The sequence below is a fragment of the Rhododendron vialii genome, chromosome 9a, assembly GCF_030253575.1.
Source record: "Rhododendron vialii isolate Sample 1 chromosome 9a, ASM3025357v1".
Classification (NCBI taxonomy): domain Eukaryota; kingdom Viridiplantae; phylum Streptophyta; class Magnoliopsida; order Ericales; family Ericaceae; genus Rhododendron; species Rhododendron vialii.
The window spans coordinates 31099851-31113502 of NC_080565.1; the positions used below are offsets into that span (position 1 = coordinate 31099851).

The following is a 13652-nucleotide window of genomic DNA, read 5'->3' on the forward strand; positions in this document are numbered from 1 at the left end:
TTTGAACGAACATTTACCAAGTCGAGTCTTGAACAATTCATGAACGGCTCGGTTCATTTCTAGCCCTAATGGTAGGTAGAGCTATCATGAATTCATGTTAATCCCTATTATCAATGTAATTTACTGCTAATTAAGTGACAAAATTAAATCATTGACGACCCTTATAAGTTAATTTGTAAATGTGTGCCCTAAATATATGAAAAATGTGTCAATAATTCCTCTCCCTGACCCATTAAAAACTTTTCCTTTCAATAAAATCTTGCAGTTCACTTCTAGTTTGATTTTTGTGATTCATTCATACAACCCATTTTCCCTCTTTCCTTCCTTTTCTAACGGTAACTCATATTGTCTGAGCCAACTTGTGCATACCTCGACTAATCTTTAGGGGAGCAATCCCACCGCTCACTAACAAGGAACCGATTAAAACAAGAGTAAAGCTCCGTATGGATTAACCCTATAAGAATTGATACTCCTTCTGTCCCATTTTTATTGTCCATTTTCGTTTTTTGTGTCGTTCTTTCAACGCTTATATCTTCTAATAAGAATAACCAAATATATGCAATATGGATCTTGTTTGATAGTTCTTGATTAGATCTATAATACAAAGTTTTCAAAATTATGAAAAACATTGTAGATTGGGAGATATAAGAGTTGAAAGAATGACACGAAAAACGAAAATGGACAATAAAAATGGAACGGAGGGAGTAGAACCTAAGAAGTTTCAAACCTAAAATTTAAGAGGAGATCTAAAACATTAATATCCGAGATAGACGGCTCGGTTGTGCCCTACACCCTGTAGTGCACCCCTACGGTACAGGGACCTCGGTTCCCTCTGCACCCACCATTCAGCTTCTATTAAAATGATCCATGTGAGAAAAAAAAAATGTGAGCATACAAGCTTTGTTTTCCGGTGTATACTATCCGGACCGTCCATGCTCGGCAATAGATGGTTCAGATTTCATCTCGACTAGACGACTGAGTTCTGTTCAGCCGAGATGAAATTTGAGCCATCCATTATCGACGAGCATGGACTGCCCGGATGGGCCAACACCCATGCTGTCGCTTTGGAGACATAACAGGGTCCCCCATTTCTATAAATAGCTAGCCTTTTGCACTGATCATCAAGTTCTCTCTGTTTTTCCCAAGGGTATCACATCACAAAAATCATCCCAAAAGAAACAGAGAGAATGGTGGTGTGGGAAGATGTTTACAAGGTGGCGGAGGCCATGGCACCGCTCTACGTAGCCCTGATACTGGGCTACGGATCGGTCAGGTGGTGGCACATGTTTACGCCGGACCACTGCGGCGCGATAGACCGCTTCGTTTGCTATTTCATCCTCCCTCTCTTCACCTTTGAGTTCACGGCCACCGTCGATCCTTTCGCGATGAACTACCGCTTCATCGCCGCAGACGCCATCTCCAAGTGCATCGCGGTGGCAGCAGTTGGATTTTGGGCCAAGTGTAGTAGTAGCCATGGAAGCTGGGGCATAACAAGTTTTTGTTTGGCTACATTGAGCAATACTTTGGTTGTAGGGGCTCCACTGATGAAAGCCATGTATGGTCGGCTGGGGCTTGACCTTGTGGTTCAGGCTGCAGTGGTCCAGGCTCTGGTGTGGTTCTCTTTTCTTCTGTTTGTCTTGGAATTTAGACATAGTCGGACCGAAGATGATCAATTCTTCGTGGCAGAAAAGAGCAGTGCGTGAGAGCTTACGAAAGGAATTTACTAGTAGCAGATTTTGAGATTTTAGTTCTTAATCCGCTACCACTAGAATTCATGATTTGTTATCGGAAGCGAAATCTAAGTTTATAACAAAAAAAAATTCTGCTTCCACAGCTATCGCAAATACTGTCGAAGATGCCCGTGTTCTTGATGAAGGGAAAGACTTGGAAGGAAATCGTAACAGCAATGCTCTGGAGGTTGATCTGAAAACTACGACGACTAGGCAGCCGCTGTCATTCTGGTCGTTGATGAAAGTTGTGTTGCGAAAGCTCGCCATGAATCCAAACTCTTACGCTTGTTTTCTTGGAATCACTTGGGCATTCTTTTCGAACAGGTACGAATTCCGCTACTCTTTTCTTCCCCTTCGTCGCATTTCAGCAACAAAAAATTCATCAATCAGTTAAGAGCTAATTGGTGAAACTTTTGGTGTTCTAAATTTTAGGTTTCATTTTAAGATGCCTAATATCGTTGAAGGATCGATACTGGTCCTGTCAAGAGCCGGAACCGGCACTGCCATGTTTAGCATGGGTAAGAACATCTCCAGCAATTAGTATCTATCGTTACAAAATTGGAGAATTATAACCGAATGCGGTTGTTTTTTTACTGGAACAAGAATATTACCGAAAAGGTGGTAGAGATTGAGGGCCGCCTCAAACTCCACCACCTCCACCATTTGGTAACATTTTTCGTGTTCATTACAACCGCAAAAAAGGTAAATTCTCTGTTTTTTTCGTACGAAAAATATCAACGCGGACAGAACTCCATTGAGAGGCTGACGGCCCGGCTAAAGTTGTACGTAATGTTATATTTCATGAATCTTGCAATCTAGTAATATTTTTGAGGAGTATGGCTTATTTACGGAGCCGCTGTAAAGAGGTAATTTATGGAGCCGCTTGATCTCAGCCGTCCGTATTGGCATTGAACGGTCCAGATTTTAATAAATTTTTTCCGGGAACTTTTTCCCAGAAATCTGAACTGTCCAATACACTTTGGATGAGCGCGATTCACCTCCGTAAACCATTATTCTAGGATTTTTGAGTCATGATGAGGGTTGCTTGTGTAAGTGCAGGACTATTCACTGGAATGCAAGAGAAAATAATTGCATGTGGTGCTGGCCTAACCGTGTTCGGTATGGTTTTGAGGTTCGTTGCTGGACCAGCACTGATGGTTATCGCGTCTATAGCCGTTGGATTGCGGGGCAATGTCCTACGTATAGCCATCATTCAGGTAGTAATTTTACAGGAGATTAAATCCTTTCCATCGGCGGTGGAAATAGTGGATTTTCCTCCGCCGCCCATTGTGAACCTTACCATGCGTTTATGTTATAATTCGAATTGTTCATCTTGTCAGGCCTATTCACTCAAAAAATCAGCTTGATTGGATATCAATAGATCAAGTAAAAGTTGAATTTTAGTTTATAAAAAATGTCCGGTCTAATCATGTCAAGTTCAAGTGTCCATGACCGGATCCGCTTTATAAACCAACGTTTAAATTTTGATACACCTATCGATGTCCGGTGAAGCTAATTTTTTGAATGAGAACACAGATCTGCGGGTCCTAGGAAATGAACGGTTCATATCGACAATTAACGCGCTATAGGGCCCAAAACGATGGTGGTGGAAAATCCATAGTTTCCATTGTCGTCGGCGGAAGGAATTTAATCTCAATTTTTAGTATTTGATTTTTGAATTAAAACTTTTTGAAGGTAAGACAAAATTGGAAAACCGAATAATTAAAACACTACCTAACTGGATAAAAATATGGGCATTGAGGCCTCCTCAAAGCTTTTGAATCTTGTAACTTAAATTTCACAGACCAAGTTTAGCCAATAATACATCTTCAAAAGCGGTCTGGATCATCTTGTTGTGGTCTCGGTATGCATCTCCCGAATGAAAATGTTGAGATTTGAATGAAGGAGGCAAAGCCGTTTTGGCCGCCCAACAGCGCCTGCTCTACACCATCCGCTCACACATGTTTCAGCACACACTACAAGAGTAGTCGACTTTTTCTTTGACAGTAAAATTGCTTCATTTTGTTGCATGCAGGCCGCAATGCCGCAATCCATCACGACCTTCATATACGCGAAGCAATACGGATCGCAATTACATGCTGACGTGCTCAGTACCGCGTAAGTTTCCTATGAACTACGGCAGTCCACCTAATCGCCCAGTTGGGTTCTCGCTCTTCTTTTATCTTTTAAGCCCTTCGTAGAGCATTTACGAAAAAGTTGTATTGTTTCGATAACCATAGCAATATGAATAGGCCGCCTTTTTAAGGCAAACACGACCAATCATGCAGAACCCTACAAAATAAACAGGCCGAATAATCGACGTGAGATCCGTGGTAGGTCCACTGTCCTAACCGGGCAACTTGCAGTGAAGATTTCTACAGTCTATTAATTTGTTCAAATTTAAATCGCTTCATTTTCAGGGTAATCTTCGGAACGATGGTTTCGCTCCCGGTGCTGATGGCTTATTATGCAGCTATAGAGTCTTTGCATTGATCGTTCCGTTGCCACTTTAATTTGTCGATTAATTGTTCGAGAACTTACTTGCTGCATGTATTTGTCCGAGGAGGCCAATCTGTACAGGGCTTTGTTTCGGTTTTCAGATTTAATTGCCTCCCCTCTTTTTCCTGACTAGATTAGCCGGTCTATTGGACTAGATACCAAGTTATCAGAAAAAAAAACAATGTAATCATCTTGGGAGCATGGAAAATTCCGATAACTAATGGAAGTAACCATGTGTTGAATTTGGGAGCTCAAGTTCCTATTCAGCTAGATATAGTAAATGTATCATGATTTTGATTCAGCAAAACTATATTCATGAGATTGACTGATGTAAATGTTCATGAAAACTCCATGTAGTAAAACGATATCCGAAATGTATAACATGGAAAGAAAATTAGAACCAGTCAAACACGAGCTGATCTCGAGTAGCTTGCATTTTTTATTCGTACAAGCCGAATCATGAGTCAGGTAATAGCCTGTTCGAGTTTGGTTTAGAAACTTAATGAGCTTCAAGAAAAAATGTTCAAGTTTGATTTGTTCAGATACCAAACCCATGTAGACTACGTAAGTTTTTAATGAACTAATTAACACGAGTTCGAACTCAAGTAGCTTGAAATTCGGTTAGCAACCCTAGATAGGTGAGTTGATGAGCAATCATGCTGTCCTCCATTCAATTAAAAAAAAAATTCGTTTGTAACCTATACAGAACTTTCAACAAATAGAAAAGTACAAAGAAAGTTTAAAAAAGCTACTCACACACGACAAAAAAAACTACCATATTTGGAGGAGCTCTGTGAAAAAACCAAGTTGTTCTAGTTGGTCAAGACACATATAAAGAGTCATAATTAAGTTTAAATTTGAAGCGATGAACCAATTATATTGTTAAATCTTTATTCATGGGGGCTATTTATGGATTAATTTATACTTTCTAATTAGTATTACCAAACTATCCTTGTAAGCAGAAAAGAAAAGGACCCAGAGCTCCACTAAAATTACCAAACTATCCTTGTAAGCAGGAACACACTACACAATACTGCTGTGATTGGATCATATGCACAAAATAAAAAATACACTACACAACACTGCTGTGATTGGATCATGTACAAAACCAAAATTTTCACGGACGCGGGGGGCTGCTGTCCCCTTGGGGACAGGCCCACTTTCGGGCCTACTCTGGTCTTGCTCCGATGATCGGAATCGTTCACTTTGTAGAGCTCGTTGAGTAGAACGACTACGAAAAAAATCAGCTTAATTGAATATCATTAATTTCACCGGTTGGGCTCGAGCGAAGGAAAAGTTTTGCAACTACTAACATGCAACAGGATAGATGAAATGAATTCAGACGCTTTGTAAGCTTTGGATACATCTATTGTGTAAGGAACTCCTATTTGTACAGCAAGTAACCAAAATCAACCCCGAAGTTTTTGAAAACTACAAATTGTTCCCTCATGTTTGGCAAATTACAAAATACCCCTATCTCATACACATTAATCCATTATGACTCATCTTCATCTTCATCTTCGTATATGAACCATGGCGCCTCATGGATTTGAAAGAGAGAGAAAAGTTTAAAAAATCTATTCTAATATATAAAGGAAGAACACCACTTTGATGTGTTCATTTTTTGAAGTCTTGTCATGTATTTTCTTTTTCCATCAGTGCCCTTACAAAAAAACAGCAAACAATTAACTGTAGGAATATATTGGACATTTTAACACCAAAAAACCACCCTACTACGTATCCTCCAACTCCACAGACTACACACGTCTCTGTTCTTCTCCCCAAATTCCCCAGAAATTTTCCTTTTACGTAACTTTTAGACCTGCAAAATCTGTGAATTCCTCTTTTACTAAGGTACAAAACAATCCACTTTTTCTACTTCTTTTACTTCATCTGATTCATGCTTCATTTTTCTTTTCCATTAAAAATGGTACGGGGGAAGGTAGTAGTATTGCACTGCCATCTAGGCCGTCTGATGTCTAATGTAATTTTATTGGGTGTAGACGATTCCACTTCTACTTCACCTCCTTCTGCTTGTCCTCGTCGAAAAGAACACTGAAGTGGGTTTTCTTGGTTTGTCTCGATTTCTTTTATTCTACTACTAAGGTGTTTATTTTCCTGGAAAAAAAAGCAACAGTACTATGAGTCAGTAGCACTAATATCGAATTTCTTTGTTCTTGCTTTATTAAGTATGAGTTGGTAGCACTAATGTCTAATTTCTTTGTTCTTGCTTTTTTTAAGTGTGAAGATGCCATAAAATTGCCAAATAAAAGGGTGGAGGAGGGAGTTACCGGGCGTAGCATGTAGCAACCCTCACAGTGTCTTTAATTTTTCCACATTCTCCCTTCTTTGTCAAAAAGTAAGGGATTAGGAAGAATATGTGGTCCTCTAGAGTGAAAAAAAAATTTGATTACTTGATTGTTTGTTACAGATTTTTAAAAAAGAAGAGACCAAGAACCGAGGACAGAGGTTTACATAGTTATCGTGAGAATTGGTGAAGAGGTGAGTTAAGATAACCTTGCTATTTGGTCGATAAAGAGATTTTTTCCTAGATAAGTTTTCGACTTGCACATGCTTATCATGTTAATTTTCTATATGCATGCTAGCTTCATATGAGTTTGGGCGAGTTGAGTTCCGTTTGTGGTACCTTTCTCCTTACTCTTTTTTTTTTTTTTGATAAGTGTACATTTTTATTAAGCTCAAAACAAGAAAAACAAGGATTTCCAGAGAGGCAATCCCTTTACAGAAACAACTTACAACATAAACAAAGCAAAAACAACCATTTATCAAACTAGAACTCCTAACTATACAACCTCCATGACTCTGTTAGACAGTCCCCAAATCGCACAAATATTCTTATTTTGACTGGATAGTTTCATATGTCTCCTTGAGCTGAGAAAATTCTGAATTGTAGCTTCAATCCATCAGCCACCTGGGTATACCCTTTTGCCATTGCTCGAAAGATTCTGGAATTCCGTTCCTGCGACAACCCATAAACAAAAGCAACCAAAGTGTTTTTAAGGCTAATGAAACTCGGCTTAGTATTAGTACCCCTTCCAGTAGAGAGAAACCAGTTAAGAATTTGCTCTAGGCTCATAGGCATCCCTTGAACTCTGGTCTTAGACATCATCTGCTACCACACTGTTGAAGAAAAGGAGCACTCAAAAAATATGTGTTGATGGGTTTCCTTCATTGAATTACACAAACAACATAATTCATCCACTTGTAAGCCCCAGTTTCGTAACCTATCTTTAGTTCTCAAACGTTGGAGAGCAGCCAACCAAAGAATAAAAGACCACCTAGGCACAGTATGTTGACCCCTGATTATCTTAGACCAAGGGTTTTGTGGGTACTTCACCCTTATGGCATTCCAAGCTAATCTAACATTGAAAGAACCACTTGGATGAGGCACCCAAATGACAGTGTCTTCCTCCTCAAAAGTTGGTCTAAGAGAGTGAGGAGTTTGGGCAATGATAGATTGGATAATGGGGTTTCGTAAACGAGGCCATCTCCAATACCCATGGGCAATAATGGAGGCCACCTTAGCCCTCAAAGACCTACCCACATCAGTCACTACCCTTTCACCAAAAGTAGAGTACAACGGCCCAAGAGGGTGCCAGTTATCTAACCACAAAAAGATATTGTTCCCATTTCCAACTTGATACATGATAAGAGGTTGCCCAAGGTGTCTGAGGCCTTTGAGCTTCCTCATAGTCCATGAGGTATTACAAGGTACCTCCATGGACCAAATACACTGCCCTTTTATGATGTATGTATGAATCCACTTAACCCAAAGGGTGTCTGCCTTCTTACATACAGCCCACAAATGCTTAAGCATAGCTGCCCCATTCCAGTCTTTAATCCTTCTGAGCCCTAAACCCCCTTCATCTTTAGGACAGCAGATATGAGCCCATTTCACCTTTGCCCCTGAGTGTTTGAGATCAGGTCCAAACCACAAAAAGGCCATAAGAGTGCCCTCAATCTCTTGAATTAACTTGCTGGGAAGGATGAATATGGAACTCTAATAAACTTGAATACTAAACAATACGGAGTGGATGAGTAGAACCCTTCCACCATAAGACATTGTTCTGTTAGAACCAGCAATAATCCTTTGTAAGATCTTCTTTTTCAAAACAACACAATTAGCTGATCGCAACTAAGTAGAAATGAGAGGCACCCCCAAATATTTGATGGGGAAGCTACCTTATAGAAAGGGGAGAACACTTTGCATTTGCCTCTTTAAAGGCTCATCTACTCCACCATAGAAAACAACACTTTTATTGGCATTAGGTTTCAGCCTAGAGAATGAAAGAAAATCAGTCAAAAGAGCACTAATAAGCTGTAAGGAATCATGATCCACACTTCTAAGAATGAATAAGTCATCAGCAAAAGCAAGATGGCAGAGGTTCAGAGCACTTCATTTTGGATGAAACTTAAACTTGTCATGCTGAACTCGAAACTTGAGAATGGCTACAAATGCCTCCATCACCATTAGAAACAAATAGGGAGAAATTGGGTCTCCCTGCCTTAACCCTATTTGACCAGGAAAATATCCCTCCATACTACCATTAATAACCACAGAGTACTTTGTTGAAGTCATACATTCTTTAATCCAATTAACAAACAAGGTTGGAAACTCCATACAAAGCATTGTATCAAACAGAAGACCCCAATCCACTGAGTCGTAAGCCTTCATAAGGACAATTTTAATAGCACATCTTGGTTCCCCATTTGGTCTATGATAACCCCTAACTAACTCTTGCATCAAAAGCACATTATCTACAATAGACCTTCCTTTAACAAATGCAGACTGAGCTTGATCAATTATGAGAGGCAGGACCATTTGCATTCTATTAGCCAAGACTTTAGTAATGCACTTGTATGTGACATTACAACAAGAAATGGGTCGGTAGTCTCTAATAGAAGAGGGAGCACTGACCTTTGGAATGAGAGAAATGGCCGTGGCATTCCATTCTTTAAGCAACACCCCTGTCTCAAAACAAGAGATGACAGCTTCGGTAAAATCACTACCCACCACCTCCCAGTTTCTCCTTACTTTACTTTCTAAATTAGAGGTCGGGGCACACGCGATTCGTGTGCAAGTTGAATTTTAACAAAATTTGATCAAACAAATAATAAATGAAAACCTATTGTGCCCCGGCCCCTAGTGTATAACTAAGGACAAAGTCAAGCGCAAGGATAAATGTCAATCATACCTTCTGAGCTTGAGCTTGCAAAGCTCTAAACTTTTCCCATGGTTTGTGCGCAATCAGTTAATGTAATGAAACCTAATTAAGCACAAAAACTAAACAAATTTATAAAACTAGATGACTTTGGAGCTAAAAAGTATCCATACACAAATGCAAACTCACAAATGAGCACATTCTTTTTTTTTAATATAGATTTTTACCTCTTTAATGAACAGTTAAGATTATTTTCATCAAACGGCCCACATTCTCCTTTAAAAACTCTTCTAAAAAATATCTTTACTTCTTCACATCTCCAAAATATTTCAAATTTTTCCACACAAGTCTAGCATATAGTAGAGTATTCTACAATCTTGTAGAACATTCCAAAATCTCCTAGAATTTTTTTAGAACTCTCTAACTTTTTTCTTCTTATAACCTTTCAAAAAAAATATTGAACATTCTCTTACATGTTAGACTGTTCTAGAATAGTTTTGATTATTCTCCACTTTTCTAGAGAGTTGTCAACTATTCTGGAATACTTTATGACACTCTTAAGCCTATCGAACTTTCATAGAATTCTCTAGTCTGTTATGGATGATTCTGGATTTATGGAAAGTCAGATGTTGACTCCCCAGCAAGAGGCACATATTACAAGAAATGTGCTAAAAAGACAATCATAGATATTTTTTATCAACCTATGCAATTATAAAAATATAGACATATATAGTTGTTGGTGCATACCCCATAGCTATTACAAAAAGATAAAATGTTAACCTAATATCAATATCTTTTTTAAATCCATACAATCTTAAGAAGACGTTTATGAAACTTTTGAAAAGAAAATCTTGAATGGACGGAAGTTAGATTTTCTTTTATAAATATTGGGTGGGCGAACTAATATAATTTGGAGTTTTTAAATATTCATCCTTGGAACTCATCCAATGTAAATATTCATTTGGCATTTTTTGAACAATTATGTTTTCATCCTTTCAGAGGGTGAATTACCTATCTTACCATTTTAATAAGAAATTCATATGTATGTATATATTTTTTTTCTTCCTAAATTAGTGAAATTGTAATAATTACAGTTACCTAAAATTCTTGGGATCATTAATGGATAGGAATGGTGGGAATTTTAAATTCCCAAATTTTCAAATCCTTAATGGATATATTCTAAACCATTTTATATCCTTAATTTCGTGAATTTTTGTAAATTGGTCGTATGTGATATTCTAAACTTAAGTGAATATGATTCAACCAATTTTGCGAAAATTCATTTTTTCATGATTTATTTCTGCAAAATTACAATGAAACATATTTTCTGAAAAATGGTGGATAGTCAAATCGATCATGTTTTTCATAAATACACCATGATATATTTCATATTGAATCGAACCAAAACAATTACGATTTAATAAATACACCATGGTTTATTTAAAAACTACAAATCCGAGCCATAATTTCATTAACTAAATGGAATACACCATGATTTTTTAGGAATACACCATAATTTATGAATACACATACTATGAATAAAATAAACTATGAAATCATGGTTTATGAACCATAAAATACCTAAATAAATTAACCATGAACTACCTAAATAAATTAACCATGAAATCATAAATACAAGACGATTTACAAAAATAAACCATGAAATCCCAAATCAACACCACCCTTCCCAACCACCAACTCAACAATTGGGATGTACACATACATAGGTAATTCACCAAGAATCATGGGATTATTATCCCTTTCTCATATGACAGTCAAACACAAAAAACATACTCCGTAAATAGAAAAATTGGAACGGCAAAACCAATGCTAGGCGTCTCCAATTCCGCAGTAGTTCGTCAAGTAGATTTCACGTCGGAGCGGCGATGATTTGCACCCCTCCTCTACAAGCACCGCCGCATGCTCTCTCTATCCTCTTTGCAGACCGGCGATTTGCACCCATAGCCACGATCGAACGCCATCGCGCACTCCTGCAGATTTGACGATGGATGCTGTCGCCCTCATCGCTTGAAATGCCGACGGGACCAACCCAGTGGAAGTTTGCGGCGTTGATTTCACAGAGAATCATGGTTTTGGAAGGTTGGGGGAATGGAGCCAAGGAGGGGCCAGCAGGGGCGGTCGCCCCTGCAAGGAGAAAAAGAAACACTACTATTATATGTAAAAAAGAAAAAATCCTAAAAAAGTATATAGGCTCACCCCTTTGTAGAATTTTGAAAAAATATATATAATAGTAACTTTTGAAATACAAAGATACCAACATTAATTAAGACTAAAGGATAAAATATAACAAAAAATAAAACTATAGAGTTAATATTGTGAATATTCAAGTAATAAATTTCCAATTAGATGAGTTTAGTGTTTTACAATTTTATTTTATTTTTTGCCCTAAAATTTCGATGGCACACCAAATCCCCTCCCTCCCTCCCTCCCTCCCTCTCTTGTGGCACAAACATCCCCAATTGTTAAAACTTCAAAGGCAATTTTGAGAAAATAGCAACGAAGGAGAAGAGATTTTGGAAACCGTAAGTAATTTGGTGAAATTTAAGTTGTAGGTATATCTTTCTTCCATTGTTGTTCTAGACTTCTATTAATTCTTTGTTTTTTGACTGGTAAAATCAAGTAACATGAAAGGCCATGTACCGAATTCGTCCAGTTGTGATGAATGAAAAAGAAGAAGATGAACAATGAAGGAAAACAAGACACATACATCAAGATCGTCCCCATTAGTTAAACCGATTTATGTATTTACGATATTTTGAGTTTTAATGTATTTACGTGATTATGCATGTGTATTTATATTTTTTTCTCGCATGCACGGTCGCTCCTGCGTGGTGAAATTCCTAGCTTCGTCCTGGGGCGGTGATTTCACTGAAATCATGGTTTTGGAAGTTTTTTGGAGGGTTTAAATGGTTGAGGATAAATGGAAGGAATTTAGGATATGGAAGTCTTCGCCATAAATTTCGGGATTAAGCGGATAAAACGGAAATCAAACACCCGTTTTAGAGGAATGCTACATACACTACACATTTTCACTACACCATCCACTACATTCTTTATGGGACTCATTTCGGGTCCAACAAAAAATATAGAAAAATATTCATAAATTTTAAAATAATATTTTAGGGGACCCTGCAAAAAATCAGCTTTAACCGGTATCGGTAAGTATTATTTCTAAATTTATATGAGTGAAAATGTTCAACTGCGCAGTTTCGAACATACGAACCCAGAAATAATATTTATCGATACCCGTTAGAGCTGATTTTTTACGGGGCCCCCTAAAATATTATTTTAAAATTTATGGATATTTTTTTGTATTTTTTGTTGAACCCGAAATGAGTCCCATAAAGAATATAGTGGATGGTGTAGTGAAAGTTTGTAGTGTACGTAGCATTTGTGCCCGTTTTATCGCGGTATGGGAGGATTAAATTTTGGTCTCCTTTTTGGGATATATATATATACATACACAGTCAGTCTCTCAAATGAGGGAGTTCTTATTTTAGTTAAAATGCGGACCTCCTCATTTCTCCCATTTTCCGATCGAATTTTGATAATCCGAGCCGCTCAATGTGTTCAGAACGTGATTATAAAAGTATCCGCGAGAAATCGGCAAAAAAAAAGACCGGGAAGGGCTTCATCCGAGCAATTTTTGTTTGAACCTTTTGATAAAAAAACAAACAAAAACTGCTCGGATGAAGCCCTTCCCAGTCATTTTTTTTGCTGATTTCTTGCGGGTACCCTTAAAATCACGTTCTGAACATATTGAGCGGCTCGGATCATCGAAATTCAATTGGAAAAGGGAGGTCCGCATTTTATTAAAATAAGGTGATCTTTACGGGAGACGGACTCTATATATATATAAGAACAGTCTTGGTTTTATGAAAAAATAGGATAAAATCATAAGTACAGAAAAAGCGTTGGATGAAAACTTACGGAGAGTGGCATTTGAAGATGATTCTTTAAGTCTCTCATATAATTTCAACGTTTTTAAGACCAAAACTATTATGATTCTAAAGAAATTTTGAAACTTGGGTAAGGCGGTCTCCCGGTCTCATCTGCCCCTCGTTTCGTCATTGGCGCCAAAGGCAAGGACCCATCGCTCTCCTTCTTTAACGAACCTCACAAGTTACCCACAATCGTGCATTGGACAGGTAAACTCAAATTGCAAACAGAAATAACAGAATGAATCAAACATGAAAAGAAACAGAAATTTGAAAAACTC

The 13652-nt window shown here is 37.9% G+C and overlaps 1 protein-coding gene across 1 annotated transcript; it reads left to right on the forward strand.

Annotated features, from left to right (window-relative positions):
- The first annotated feature begins 1130 nt into the window (after nt 1–1130).
- LOC131301077 (auxin efflux carrier component 5-like) lies at nt 1131–4558 on the forward strand. Its single transcript, XM_058327208.1, has 6 exons — nt 1131–1695; nt 1835–2054; nt 2163–2248; nt 2790–2947; nt 3766–3848; nt 4151–4558. Exons 1-6 carry the CDS (start codon nt 1188–1190, stop codon nt 4221–4223), a joined length of 1128 nt encoding a protein of 375 aa, XP_058183191.1. The 5' UTR covers nt 1131–1187; the 3' UTR covers nt 4224–4558.
- Nucleotides 4559–13652: the final 9094 nt, after the last annotated feature.

Bases quoted from the DNA above. Each gene is read 5' to 3' on its own strand.
- LOC131301077 (XM_058327208.1), top strand. From the start codon at position 1,188: ATGGTGGTGTGGGAAGATGTTTACAAGGTGGCGGAGGCCATGGCACCG. The intron at 1,696-1,834 runs GTGCGTGAGAGC...CTGCTTCCACAG, and splicing joins CTTCGTGGCAGAAAAGAGCA to CTATCGCAAATACTGTCGAA. The intron at 2,249-2,789 runs GTAAGAACATCT...GTGTAAGTGCAG, and splicing joins CACTGCCATGTTTAGCATGG to GACTATTCACTGGAATGCAA.